The 13,286-nt window shown below is 38.0% G+C and overlaps 1 protein-coding gene across 1 annotated transcript; it reads left to right on the top strand.

The window, feature by feature from the left end:
* The first annotated feature begins 8,294 nt into the window (after nt 1-8,294).
* LOC124080237 (olfactory receptor 1468-like) lies at nt 8,295-9,235 on the top strand. The gene has a single exon (XM_046426093.2). The coding sequence runs from the start codon at nt 8,297-8,299 to the stop codon at nt 9,233-9,235; it is 939 nt and encodes a 312-aa protein (XP_046282049.1). The 5' UTR covers nt 8,295-8,296.
* The last annotated feature ends 4,051 nt before the right edge of the window (nt 9,236-13,286 follow it).

Genomic DNA, 13,286 nt, shown 5'->3' with positions numbered 1-13,286 from the left:
GTGGGATGCAAATTTGGATTTTCTTTTCTATTTTGGCCTGAGGAAAAATGGAACAAGATCTGTGAGAGTCCATCTTTTATCCCTGTCCTTCCTATATATCTACATGTCTTTGGGTTGTTGAATTCTAATCCCTGTAAAGAAGGCTTATTTCTCTCCTGTAGTGTGGTTATGAGGAGTTCAGTTGTAGTGAGAGATTCTTTTACTCTTGAAAAATTCTCGAAATATGTGTCTTTCATGGTGTTATTCAACTCAGAGATTACTTATAGCTTCTTGTCCAAAGGGTAAAACATCAACTCTTATACTCCTGAGATATTCACAGTCTGGCTTTTGCTTAATTTATGGTTTCTTCAAATACTATTCTTTATCTCCCAAAATATAGACTGCAGTTATACAAGACTACTCCACTCCTTAGGCCGGCAGTGAGAAAGCATGCGTCATGGAGCTTTTCTCCATCCCCACCTTTCCCCAAAGTATAGTCAGGTGTGATCAGTGGCTGTAATCAGTCAAAAATACAAGACTCTGAGAAAACTTGTCCTAGGGAGGTACTGCATAATTATTTTGTTTTTAATGAGTTCCTCCAGGATGTGGACTCCTCTGGGATGCAGAGCCCCTTAGGCCCAGGGATAAGTACATTGAGAAATGAAAGCAGGTGCGGGACAGACATGGGTGATGACTACAGAGGCTGTGACTTCATAGCCCATAATGAATGAAGGGGAGCAATATCTTGGCTCTGGGCCCTAGAGTCATCCTCAGACACTCTGGGTAAGTAGTCAGGAGGGTGAATGAGCTGGTGTCTTAGTGTCTGTCTGCCTGAGGCTCTTGATTCCCCAAGTTGTATGATATTCAGGATACTTTTCTTGTTTTAAAGATTAAAGAAGTTGATTATTGGGAGAAATGTGCGTGGCAGGGTCTCCACCCTCACTCTCTGCAACTCCCTTCAACCTTTCTAGTTGTGTATACATAGTGAGATTACAACTAGCAAGGCAAAGGTTTTTTAAATCTTATTTAAAAGAAGTGTGCACTTGTGCTATTTCAAACTAATATGAATTCTGATAAAGAGGTGGCTTCACAGATCAGTTGGCGAGTTCTCTTTTAAGTCAGATTTAAAAATCCAAAAATCCTTGAATATTTTAGTATAAGTCTATCTCACTTGATATAAATAACACACAACCCAAGAACTGGATTTGCAACACAATAAGATGATTTTGTGTATTTCCAAAGGGGTCACCTTTTGGTTTCTTCCAGTGAGTGACTCCCCTGTTTTGTTCACTAAGTGACTTCAAGTTTTCAGAAGTATGTGCACAGCATAAACCAAAGTACACTTGCGTTTTTATTAAAGGTGTCCCCAAAGCTTTTCAGTCATCACTCTTATCATTTTTCACAGCTGTCTTTTTTTATATTTATATATATGTAAAAATATTATATATTTATAGTATATTAGTAAAATATGTTAGTATATATTAGTAAAATTATATATGTATTAGTATACATATTCATATAGTATTAGTATACATTAGTATACATATACATATTAGTAAAAATATATTTTTACACACACACACACACACACACACATATATATATATATATTATATAAATTAAAATATGTGTATATTTTAGTTGTAGGTGGACACAATACCTTCATTATTTATTTATTTTTATGTGGTGCTGAGGATTGAACCCAGTGCCTCACAGATGCTAGGCAAGTGCTTTACCATTGAGCAACAACCTCAGCCCCACACAACTGTTTTCTTAAAGGAAAAAGTAAAACAAAATTCTCCTTCATCCATCAACATTGTCGACCATTCAACAGTAAATTCTTACCAGTAAGATTTTAAACACACTGGGCTCAGAGCCTGTGGGATTCCTGAAGCATAAGAGGCCTCACATCATTTTCCAGGGTAGATTTGTAAAAACAAAAGCAAGATAAAGTCCACAGTTGACTTAAACTGTATGATCCAGATATAAACAGGACCCTGCCCCAACTACAGGAGATATGAAACCAGGGTTGCTGGCACATGGAATCAAGAACCACCTTCTGTGTGTAGAGTACAAGGTAACCTGCTGTAAGCATCTTCCAGCTTCCTTGCAAAATAGCCAGCAAGAGCCAGGAACCAAGAGCCAAATAGGGAGACAGGGGGGGGGGGTCACAAACTGGCCGTCAACAAAGAGGGCTAAGCATTCGAGATGCTGAGAAGTAGGGAGAGTAGCTTGTTCTTTCCCACCCATGATAGTGATGACATGGGAGTTAGTGGCTCCAAGCACTTAGAATGGGCAAAGCTATTCCAAGTCCTTTCATGAACATGTACTCCTAATTCCTGTCACAGTTCCACGATAGTGATTATGATATGTCTTGAACACTCTTTAAGAACTGAGAACCCCAAAGATGGTTGTGTGTGTGTGTGTGTTTAGGTTATATCCATTGATATTTACATGGTGATCTGGCCACCACTGCCCCAGATCTGAAAGCACCCAGCTCACAGGCACCGAGGGCCAGAGCCAGAGCCAAGTGCAGGAGCTGCGCTGCTGACAGGTGAGGCCCTAGCCTCAGACCATGGCTACTTCTCACAATGCCCTTGAACAGAAAGTTTGCAGACTCTTCCTGAGCACAGCCACTACCCTCCCTTCCTGCTCTTCCCATTCTTCTCTTCAGGATACTTCTTCAGGTATGATAAATTCCTGTTTTCCATCAATTTTCCATGTTGTAAAAATATTCTGACTAAATTTTCCCACTTAACAATTTTTTTTTATTAATGATAGCATTCGTTAGTATTACTATGCAGTGTATTCTCTCAAGATTGTATCATTTAGCATACTGATGTGTCTATGAGGTAGGCATTTACAAAAGTTCTTTATCTTTGTCTGTATAATTGAATTATTCAAGGAGCTTTAAAAATGCCATAGTCCCCCTCAGAGAGATTTTGATCACATTTGATGGGGGATGGCAAAGAAATTGGTACTTTAAAAATAAATATTAACAATCCACAATAAAAAATTAAAAATTTACTTTAGTGTTAATTAAATCTTACATGAAAAAAATAAAAATGTTTGATGTTATTACTCAAAGTATAGTCTGTAGATCAGTAGAGTTAGCACCACCAAATGTGAAATTTTATCTTTTAAAATGTTGAATTTTAAGCAAGTCCCACACTAAAACTTTTAAATCCAAACCAAAATTTAACAACCATGTGCTTCATATGTTAGATTGCCATTTTGGAAGCACTATCTTTTGTGAGTCTTATATACAGTCTAGACTCAGAACTACAAATGTAGAGGTGAGAAAGATGAGAGGTGGCATTATGGGAGCAATAAAATGCTTATGACCAATCAGTGGCACCATCTGAGAGTGGTTCTGTACTTTGTGATTCCCAATTAAGACCCCTGAAGCCAAAGATGCATCCCACTCATTTTCCAGGGAAGCCACATTCTGAGGAATTATGTGTATAAAATTTCATTGATCACTTTCCTATCTGAAATACCTGTATATTATGGCAGATGTAAAAACCATTAATGTGACTACGTTAGACATCATCAGCAGGGTGAAAATTCCAGCAATTGGATTCAGTATGTCTGTTTAGGGAAGGAACTTCCCATGTACCTTAATGTCCCCCTTCATTTTCCTTATCTGTGAGGTACTCTGAGTATGGATATCTGGAGAGGAACTGGAGTGAGGTCTCAAAGGTAGAAAATATCTTCATTACTTTAATTCGCCCTAAATTACTAAACCTCTCTATTGGATTAACATTTTTCACACCGATATCAATGAGTCATGTGAATAACAACACAAGAAGCAAAATGTCAGTGTGGTCAGGATAAAGACTAATGTGATTGAGTTATCTAATATTCTCCATGGATCTTAAGTCATGTATTCTGTAATAAATGGTCAAAATCTAATGTACACAGTTCAAGCTAGTGAGTTCTTCTGGGAGGATGTAGGTAGGAGTAGTGATTCTAACCTCAAAGGGAATTTGTTGCCTTTGAACTTTTCCTGATTTTATTATTTATTATAAGCTTACAATCAAAATAGTATTTTAATGGATTCTTTTTAGTTATACATATATTAGGGTTCATTTTTGATATAATTACAAAAGCTTGGAATATAATTTGCCCTAATTGAGTCCCCAGTGCTTTCGTTTTTCTTCACCACTCTGACCCCTGTTCCCTTCCTATAAAGGAAACAAAAGGAAATGTTCAATGTGCAAGGCTGAATGGCAGAATGCCGCTTGTCCAAGCTGCCAGCTTTATTTATATCAATAGGTTACATTAGGTCACTGGCATCAGTAGTATATTATTGTTCATTATGTCATTAGGCAGGTTACAGAGTTAGCAACATTATGCAGCTTATTCCTCAGTTACATACTATAGTTGCAATGTTAGGAGCTTTGTGGAGCTCTCAAGAAAATTCATTGTTTAAAGTTACTGTTATGTGGACAGGTTCAGGTGCAGCAGAGCTTGGTGAAACATTGTGGTTGTTTAAAAGAGAGTTTCTTTATTTCTAGGAGCTGTGTGCCTGAGATCAAGGGTGAGGCTGATAAGACTCTAATATAGAGCCTTCTCATGCAGAGCATTGCTACAACAGCCAGGCATTTCCTAGCAGCCAGGCATTCAGTGCCATTGCACAGAAACTTCCTTAGCCATCAAGCATGCCACAGTCATGAAGCTGTCATCAGAGACCCTAATCCCAAACACAGAACTCTTACACCTTCCTTCTACTCTAATGATTTCTCTGCTATTAACATATAGTTGTTTGTTTTTCTTTTACATTTTTTTAGTCATAGATAGACACAATATTTTTATTTATTTATTTTTATGTGGTGCTGAGGATTGAACCCAGTGCCTTACACTTGGGAGGCAAGCACTCTACCACTGAGCCACACCCCTAGCCCTAATTGCTTGATTTTTAAATTAGTGCTTTGTGGATATACATAATGGTTAGATACACTGTGGTATATTCACATATGTACATAGGAAAGTTAGGTCAGATTCATTACAAAGCTTCTGTGAATTTTGCTGAATGTATATCTCAGCCTTAAGGACAGCCAACAAATATTCATGAAACACTGGCCATATTCTGGTACCATGCCTTATATTGGCTCTGTTGCTGTCATGAATGTAGACATGGTCTTTCCTGCATGGAGTTTATGCTCTGGTGGGAAGTCAGCTAAAAATAAGAGTTTGATGAGTAGGATAAGTGTGGTGGGGGGAGGTGAAAATAATTTTTCAGAAAGGAGTTTTAATTCATTATAAATTTTCATCAGTTTGCAAAGCCGAGGGAGAAAGAAACACTTCAGGAATGTATACAAGAGTATGGATGCAGAAGGAGCTAAGAGCTGCATCCTCCTAGAAGGAAGAGAAAACATTTTCCTAGTAAACTGCAGCATAACTTGGACCTTCAATAGGGGGAGTCTCCTCAGGGATATGTGCTATTTGGGGGGAACCAGAAGGCCTCTGGGAGGGACTAACCTGTGTTGAGTGGAGATGTCCCATCAGAGCCACCTACGGCATACAAGAACCCTCCCAACACGGCCACGGCCACGCCGAGTCTTCTGGTACTCATTGACGCTACCCGAGTCCACTTGTTCTCCTTTGGGTCATACCTATGGTGACAGAGACCAGGATGCTTTTTTCAATATCTATTGTATTATTGCCCTTTGCCATATCATGAAGTTCTATTTTGTTTTTTGAGCTCATACAGACCTAGGTTAATGTTTTGCTGATCAGTTCTATTTTTTGACTATAGAGTTTTTAAACATTGCAATGGAGATTTCACCTGTAAAAAGTTATAAGGCCTTTTACTATAATGTTATGTGTTGTATGTATTATATTATGTGTGCACACTTGTGTTTTGTGTTATATGTTTGAATGTACGTATGTCCATATATCATATAAGATGAGCGCTCATGATAAAATGGATCCAAATATTTTTTTTTCACGTGATTTATATGGTTTAATTTAAATTGGGTAAACAACTGTTGAGGATTGTTTTAATATGTAAACAAAAAAGAAGGTTAACAGATCTGTTTGTTTACTTTCACCTTTCCTTTTCATTATATTTAATAATTCTCTTAAAGATAATGTAAATTGTTAAGAAAATTGTTTTCTTTTAGTGCCTTCTGTAGTGTTACATAATTTTTTCTTTAGCCATTATTGCCAGAATTCCTATCTTCATCCCAGTGCCGGTGAAGACAATGTAAATTGTTAAGAAAATTGTTTTCTTTTAGTGCCTTCTGGAATGTTACATAATTGTTTCTGTAGCCATTATTGCCAGAATTCCTATCTTCATCCCAGTGCTGGTGAAGTCAAAGATAAAACCAATCTACAGCTTCTACAATAGCCATCACCGAACTGCTTGCAGAACTTGCCTGGACACATTGTGAGCTCACCTGTATGCATTGTGAACTATCTGTTGGTGCAGCGACTTGTGGTAGTGTTGGGGTATTTTTGCTGATGATGTCACCGGTGGTACAATTTTTCAAAGGAGCCCTCAATTGGCTTAATGTCATGGCATTGTGCATCCTCCTCTACTAGTGATGGTCTAAAATTTGGGGGCCAACAGAGGGGAGGCAAAGAACCTCACCCCCCCACAGGTGCAAAGGCCTATCCACAAGTATGGCTGTATGCTGGACCGGTAGTCAGTGACGGGTATGATCCAATTGCAGTGGTACCAACCTAAGACAGGAGGCTGACGCCTAGAGGTCAGTTCATCTGATGACGGGTAAGGACCATATGTTGAATTGGACTGCCTAACAGGCACGGTCCCTAAGCCACATGCTTGTTGTTTAAACAGAGAGGGGGAGATGTTGAGAGCCACAGCCAAAGGGGCCCCAGCAAACTTCCAGCTGCCAGCAAACTTCCAGCTGCTGGCTGATGATTGGCTCACAGCGGCCCCAGCAACATCTAGCTGATTGGCTCCTCGGCCCCAGCAACATCTAGCTGATTGGCTCCTCTGCGGTGATGCTCATTGGGCTGTTTCCCTGCCCTTTCAGACCACGGAGCTGCTCATTGGGGGACTTTTTTGGCTCCGCCCACGTGACCCAGCCAATCGGCCTCAAGAGCAGGAGGATTGTGGGAGGTGGGGAGAAGCTTGTGTGGGAGAGAGAGGCTTGTGGAAAGCCGGTGGTGGCAGTTGAGGCTCTGAGGGTTTTTCCTGAGAGACTATTTTGTTTGTCATGTGTGGTTCTAAAAATAAAGTTAGTTTCTTTTGACAAGTGGCTCCTGATTGTGCCCAGCCAGACTGCGGCATTTGGTGGCCCGTACGGGGAACGAACCCGCGACCTTGGCGTTATCAGCACCAAGGTTTGCTGGCAGCTGGAAGTTTGCTGGGGCCCCTTTGGCTGTGGCTCTCAACAGATAAGAGTGGGATGAAAGTGGGATGAGTTTTGAGGGAGAGAGAGCATGGAAGCAGGGAGATGAAACAATAGGCTGTTCTAAAGTCCAGACAAAGTATGTCCTCAGCCCAGTCCAGATGTGGCAGTTGGGATAAAAGGTAAATGAATTAGAGAATTAAGTGATATGCCGACTGCCTGGTCCAGCTTGTGGCACTTGGGATAGAGTAGATGAATTAGAGAATGAAGTGGCAGAATCTATAGGGCTTGCTAGGTGAGCTGTTGATGGAGAGGGAAATGAACAGATACAATACAGCTTTTGGGTGTCTGACTTGAGCCTGGATTCCTTTTATTGAGGTATGAGAGACTGGAGGAGTGGAAAGGGAGAGGGTAGAGTGCATCATGAGTTTCATTTTGGATCTGTTGAGCTGCAGATGGTTGTGGTATACCCATGGGAAGCTAATCAGTAAGCTGTTGGTGACAGGGAACTGAAGGTGATAGAGCTGTTCATCATCTGTTTAGATGGCAATCAATGCCATGAGATTAGGTGAGCATGTAAAGGTCTGTATCTACAGAATTATAAGAGAAGAGTATTTAGGGAAGAGCTCAGAAACAATGATATGCAAGACACTGTCAGAGAAGAAAGCAATCATAATTGTTGATAATAAATGTCCATGGAATATCAGAAGAACCAATATTATCACACAGAATCTAGTAGATGAGATTATATCAGAAGGGAGAGAAGAGTCAGCATTGTTACGTTCAATGATAAGTGAGGAACCTAAGTCTGAGAGATGGCTTGGATTGAATGGTGTGTCATAATCTCATTGTAGATGTGGTTTTGAATACTGAGTGCATGATCAATGAGATCAAATATGCAAAGAGACTGCACATCATAGAAATACGTTTGCTTATTATTTATATTTTAAAAGAACCCTATTATTTTCTCTTAAAGATACTGGAGATAGAGCATGATAGGAAGAAACCAATCTATCATCTCAGAATTCCTCCTCCTGGGCCTGCCCATCCAGCCAGAACACCAAAACCTATTCTATGCCTTATTCCTGGCCATGTATCTTACTACTGTCCTTGGGAATCTCATCATTATTGTCCTCATTTACCTGAACTCCCATCTCCACACTCCCATGTATTTGTTTCTCAGCAACTTGTCCTTCTCTGACCTCTGCTTTTCCTCTGTTACAATGCCCAAATTGCTACAGAACATGCAGAGTCAAGTTCCATCCATTCCCTATGCAGGCTGCCTGACCCAAATGTACTTCTTTCTGATTTCTGGAGACCTGGAGAGCTTCCTTCTAGTGGCCATGGCCTATGACCGCTATGTGGCCATCTGCTTTCCCCTACATTACACCACCATCATGGGCCCCAAGCTCTGTCTCTCCCTGGTGGTACTGTCCTGGGTGCTGACCGTGTTCCATGCCATGCTCCATACCCTGCTTATGGCCAGATTGTGTTTCTGTGCAGAGAATGTGATTCCCCATTTTTTCTGTGATATGTCTGCCCTTCTGAAGCTGTCCTGCTCCGACACTCATGTCAATGAGTTGGTGATATTCATCACAGCAGGCCTCATTCTTCTCATTCCATTTGTCCTCATTCTTCTTTCCTATGGGCGCATCGTGTCCTCCATTCTCAAGGTCCCTTCTGCTCGAGGTATCCATAAGGCCTTCTCCACCTGTGGCTCCCACTTGACTGTGGTGTTGCTGTTCTATGGGACGGTCATTGGACTCTATTTATGTCCATCAACTAATAACTCTACTGTGAAAGATACTGTCATGGCTTTGATGTACACGGTGGTGACTCCCATGCTGAACCCCTTCATCTACAGCTTGAGGAACAGAGACATGAAGGTAGCGATGGGAAGAATCTTTAAGAAAATTCCCTTTAGCTTATGATGGTAATGCTTGGGAACATTGCATCATTTTCTGTTGCAAATGAAGATATTGATATATTGATATTGATATTTGAATGTTATTCCAGACCTTTCTTCCTATAAGTTACTATTTAAACATAATACAGCATAATTATCCAGTAAATAAGACAAGTATAGTTGATGTGTATTTTATATAAAAGGTTCTCAGAATCTTCTAGTAAGACTTTTCTATTTGTTAAATCTAGCTGAGGGTAAGGAGGCATAAGGTAAAAAAACCTTTTAATTGAAATTTCTCTCTGTAACTGTTAAGCCACTAATTAACTTGTGTTGTTTTTTATAAGCACTGTCTTGAAAAGCCATATCGGTTATAAGCCATATTTGCTTCAAATGATATTCTCTCCTTTCATGCTAATACTAAATCTCAATATGTGTACTATTCCTTATTTTAAATTTGACTTTCATTATTGAATAAAAAATTTCTTTCTTTCTTTCTTAGAAGTGTTCACATCCTTGTTTCTCTTAATCTTTTTAAAAAAGCTTCCTTATTTTCATGCCTTTTTTAACCTGATCTTAACCTTAAGTGAACTTTCAGTTTGCTCTGTTATAATAGTTTTGTTTGAATTTATCTGAGAACTCTGTAATGTCTGGGATCCTGAACATCATTCCTTCAAGCATGGAAGGAATATTTGAAGAATGTTTAAGAAATTCAGAGTTTGCTTATCAACCTCACTCTTTGATGATCTCTTTTTCCTCCTTGGTATTTTAAAAATCTATCATTAAACTTTACATCTGTCATGTTATTTTACTATTGTGAAGATTTAAGCATGGAAAGGAAACTATTACTGTTAAAGACTGAAAAATGTGGAATTTGAACTTGCCAAGGTTCCAGTGTGGCAATGAATTATCCAGTTTTAATTTGTTATTTAATACTGATTACTGACTTATTTTAATATTCTCAACGTGTTGCTAAAGCTACGCTAATTGCTATAATGGATAGGCTCTCAAAATTCAGTTAGTACTGAAAAGTGGGAGGCACATGTTTCATGCTATCCAGCTGATGAAGGCACTGTCATCTTCAACATATGGTTTCCATATTCAATTAAAAAAAGATAATGGGTAGAGGATTACGTAGAAGAGTTTTATAAGCCAAGCCTAGAAGTTGCATATATCATTCTGATCTACATTTTTCTCTTCAGAATTCAGCCATATTCCTCAACTGAGATGCAGTTTTGGGAGGTAGTGAGAGATTTTTTTTTCACCTGAATTCTATTCAGAGAGTCAAGATTTTTTATGGTCCATTTTTTTCCCATTAAAAAATAATAATTATACAGAATAGGGGGATTCTTTGTGGAACATTTGTATAAGCACATAACAAAATTTGATCAGTTTTATTCCCCAGCATAGCCTCTTCCCTTCTCTTTTTCCATCTCTCTGATTTTTTCCCTCTAGCCTAGTAATGTCCCTTGTATTTTCATGATGTCCTTTCTTTTTTTATGTAAAAAATGAGGTCAAATACTAAAAAGAGACTTTTTAATTTATATATGACAGCAGAATGCATTACTATTCCTATTACATATACAGAGCACAATTTTTCGTATCTCTGGTTATATACACAGTATATTCACACCAATTTGTGTCTTCATACATGTACTTTGGATAGTAATGATCATCACATTTCACCATCATTAATTACCCCATGCCCCTCCCTTCCCCTCCAACCCCTCTGCCCTATCTAGGGTTCATCTATTCCTCCCAAGCTCCTGCTCCCTATCCCACTATGAATCAGCTTCCTTATACCAAAGAAAACATTTGGCATTTAGTTTTTTGGGATTGGCTAACTTCACTTAGCATTATCTTCTCTACTTTATCCATTTACCTGCAAATGCCATGATTTTATTCTCTTTTATTGCTGAGTAATATTCCATTGTTTATATAGGTCACATGTTTTTTATATCCATTCATCTATTGAAGGGCATCATGATGTCCTTTCTTACTCCTTATTTTTTTATACCTTTATTTATTTATTTATTTATTTATGAGGATTGAATCCAGCGCTTCGTATGTGCTAGGCGAGCGCTCTACCACTGAGCCACAACCGTAGCCCCATCTTACCTCTTATTTTCTGTCTTCTGCATGTGAGAGAAAACATGATCCTTGACTTTTTGAGTCTGACTTAATTCACTCAACATGATGCTCGCATTTTCCTGCCAATGTAGGAACCATGAACTTTTGCCCTATGTTTAGGTGTCTTGCTATATTAACTCAGGGAAGTTATATGAAATAACTATAAAGTCCAGAAAGGAAGACTAAAGGGAGTCACTAAACTATGTACATTTGGCTAAAGATACCATATGATTTATTGTCAAAATGTATATATTTCTAAAATTTTTATTGTATAATTATAGAATTGCAACTTTAAGACAAATCACCAAAATGTCATTGGTACCTCTCCCAGATTACCCTAATGGTATAATTTTACACACTAGAATACATTATCAAAACAAACAAATTGATGTTTGGTGAAAGGTAATTAACTGGACCACAGAATATACTTGGATTCCACCAGATTTTTATGCATCATTTTACAATGTGGAGTTCATGGTATTTATCTCATGTATGGATTCATATAACTCTCCCCACAATCAGAAGCTTGGGTTGAATAGTGTACAACTGGCTATGAGGGTGAATTCATGGTTGATATTACATGTCAGAATGAGGATCTTGTGGATAAGTGAGCACAAAATAAAAAGGCATTTTTATTTTTGGTATAGATTTATTAGAATTCTTAAAATGAAATATAAGTTTTAAAATTGTTTATGTTTAACTTAAATGTTTAACTGATGCCTTAAAGCATAAAAATTGTACATAATAGCCTGGGGTGGTGATACATGCCTGTCATCTCAGCTACTTGGGAGCCTGAGGCAGAAGGATCACAAGTTTGAAGCCAGGCTCATAATTTAATCAAGACCCTGTGTCAAAATTAAAAAGAAAGGGCTGGGGAGTGTCTCAGTGGAAAAGTGCCCTTGGGTTCAAACCCCAGTACAAAAAAATATTTATGGTGTATCATGTAATGTTTGGATACATATATTTATTGTGTAATATTTAAATAATGTCAAGGGGCTGGGGTTGTCACAGTGCAAGGGTGGGTTCGAGTCTCAGCACCGCATATAAATGAATAAAACAAAAGTCTATCAACAACTAAAAAAATTTTTAAAAAAAGTCAAACTGAATCCTCAAATATTCATCATTTCTTTATGGTAAAAATATTCAGAATTCTTTTTCTGTTTTTTTTTTTTTAAATTTACAGCACATTATGGTTATCTATAGTCACCAGAGCATCTTACTCCTAACTGTAATTTAGTACCTATTGATCAATCTCTCCTCTTCTGGCCCTATTTACTCCTGTCCCTTGCCTCTATTGATAAATGATTTTATATAATTATGGGTTACAGTGTGAAGCTTATAAATATAGTCATACTGCACATGATGACTTTAAGTCAATGATGGGCTAAACATACAAGCGTGGTTCCATAAGTCTATATTATTGAATGACATCATAGTTGTGTTATTGTAAGTATATTCAGTGATGTTTATCATTGTTAGCACAATGATAAAGTTGCTAACAACACACTACAAAGAACATGACCCAGCAAAGCTGTCTTTAAGAATTCAGAATTTATGGGAAAATATGAACTTTACTAAGTAAACAAATACTAGACCTGCCCTATAGAAAATACTAAGGAAAATTCATTAAATGGAAACAAAAGTCTACCAGTTAGTAGCATAAAACTCAAAGGAGTTTAAAACCCAATGGTATAAGTAATACTGAGAAATATTCAGAATACTCTGAGACTGTGAAAGCAGTTAAGTAATTTTATACCTAGTACAAGGGGCAAATAACAAATTATTAATTGCAGCAATCATTGAAATAAACTGTCAAAAGATATATATTACAAAATGATGTAAATTCAGACATTAAAAACTCAAAATACAAGAGTTTCAGTGTAAAGTTGTTATTTTCAGTCCAAGTTAAGTTGCTGTCCATTTGGAATCAGCTATTACAAATGTAAGAT

Source organism: Marmota monax, unplaced genomic scaffold (genome assembly GCF_021218885.2).
Source record: "Marmota monax isolate L192 unplaced genomic scaffold, Marmota_monax_Labrador192_F-V1.1 WCK01_AAM20220418_F8-fsc01516, whole genome shotgun sequence".
NCBI classification, from domain to species: domain Eukaryota; kingdom Metazoa; phylum Chordata; class Mammalia; order Rodentia; family Sciuridae; genus Marmota; species Marmota monax.
Note: the sequence above shows the minus strand (reverse complement) of the source record. Positions and strands in the feature narration are given on the sequence as shown.

Coding starts and splice junctions, on each gene's coding strand:
- LOC124080237 (XM_046426093.2), top strand. CDS start 8,297: ATGATAGGAAGAAACCAATCTATCATCTCAGAATTCCTCCTCCTGGGC.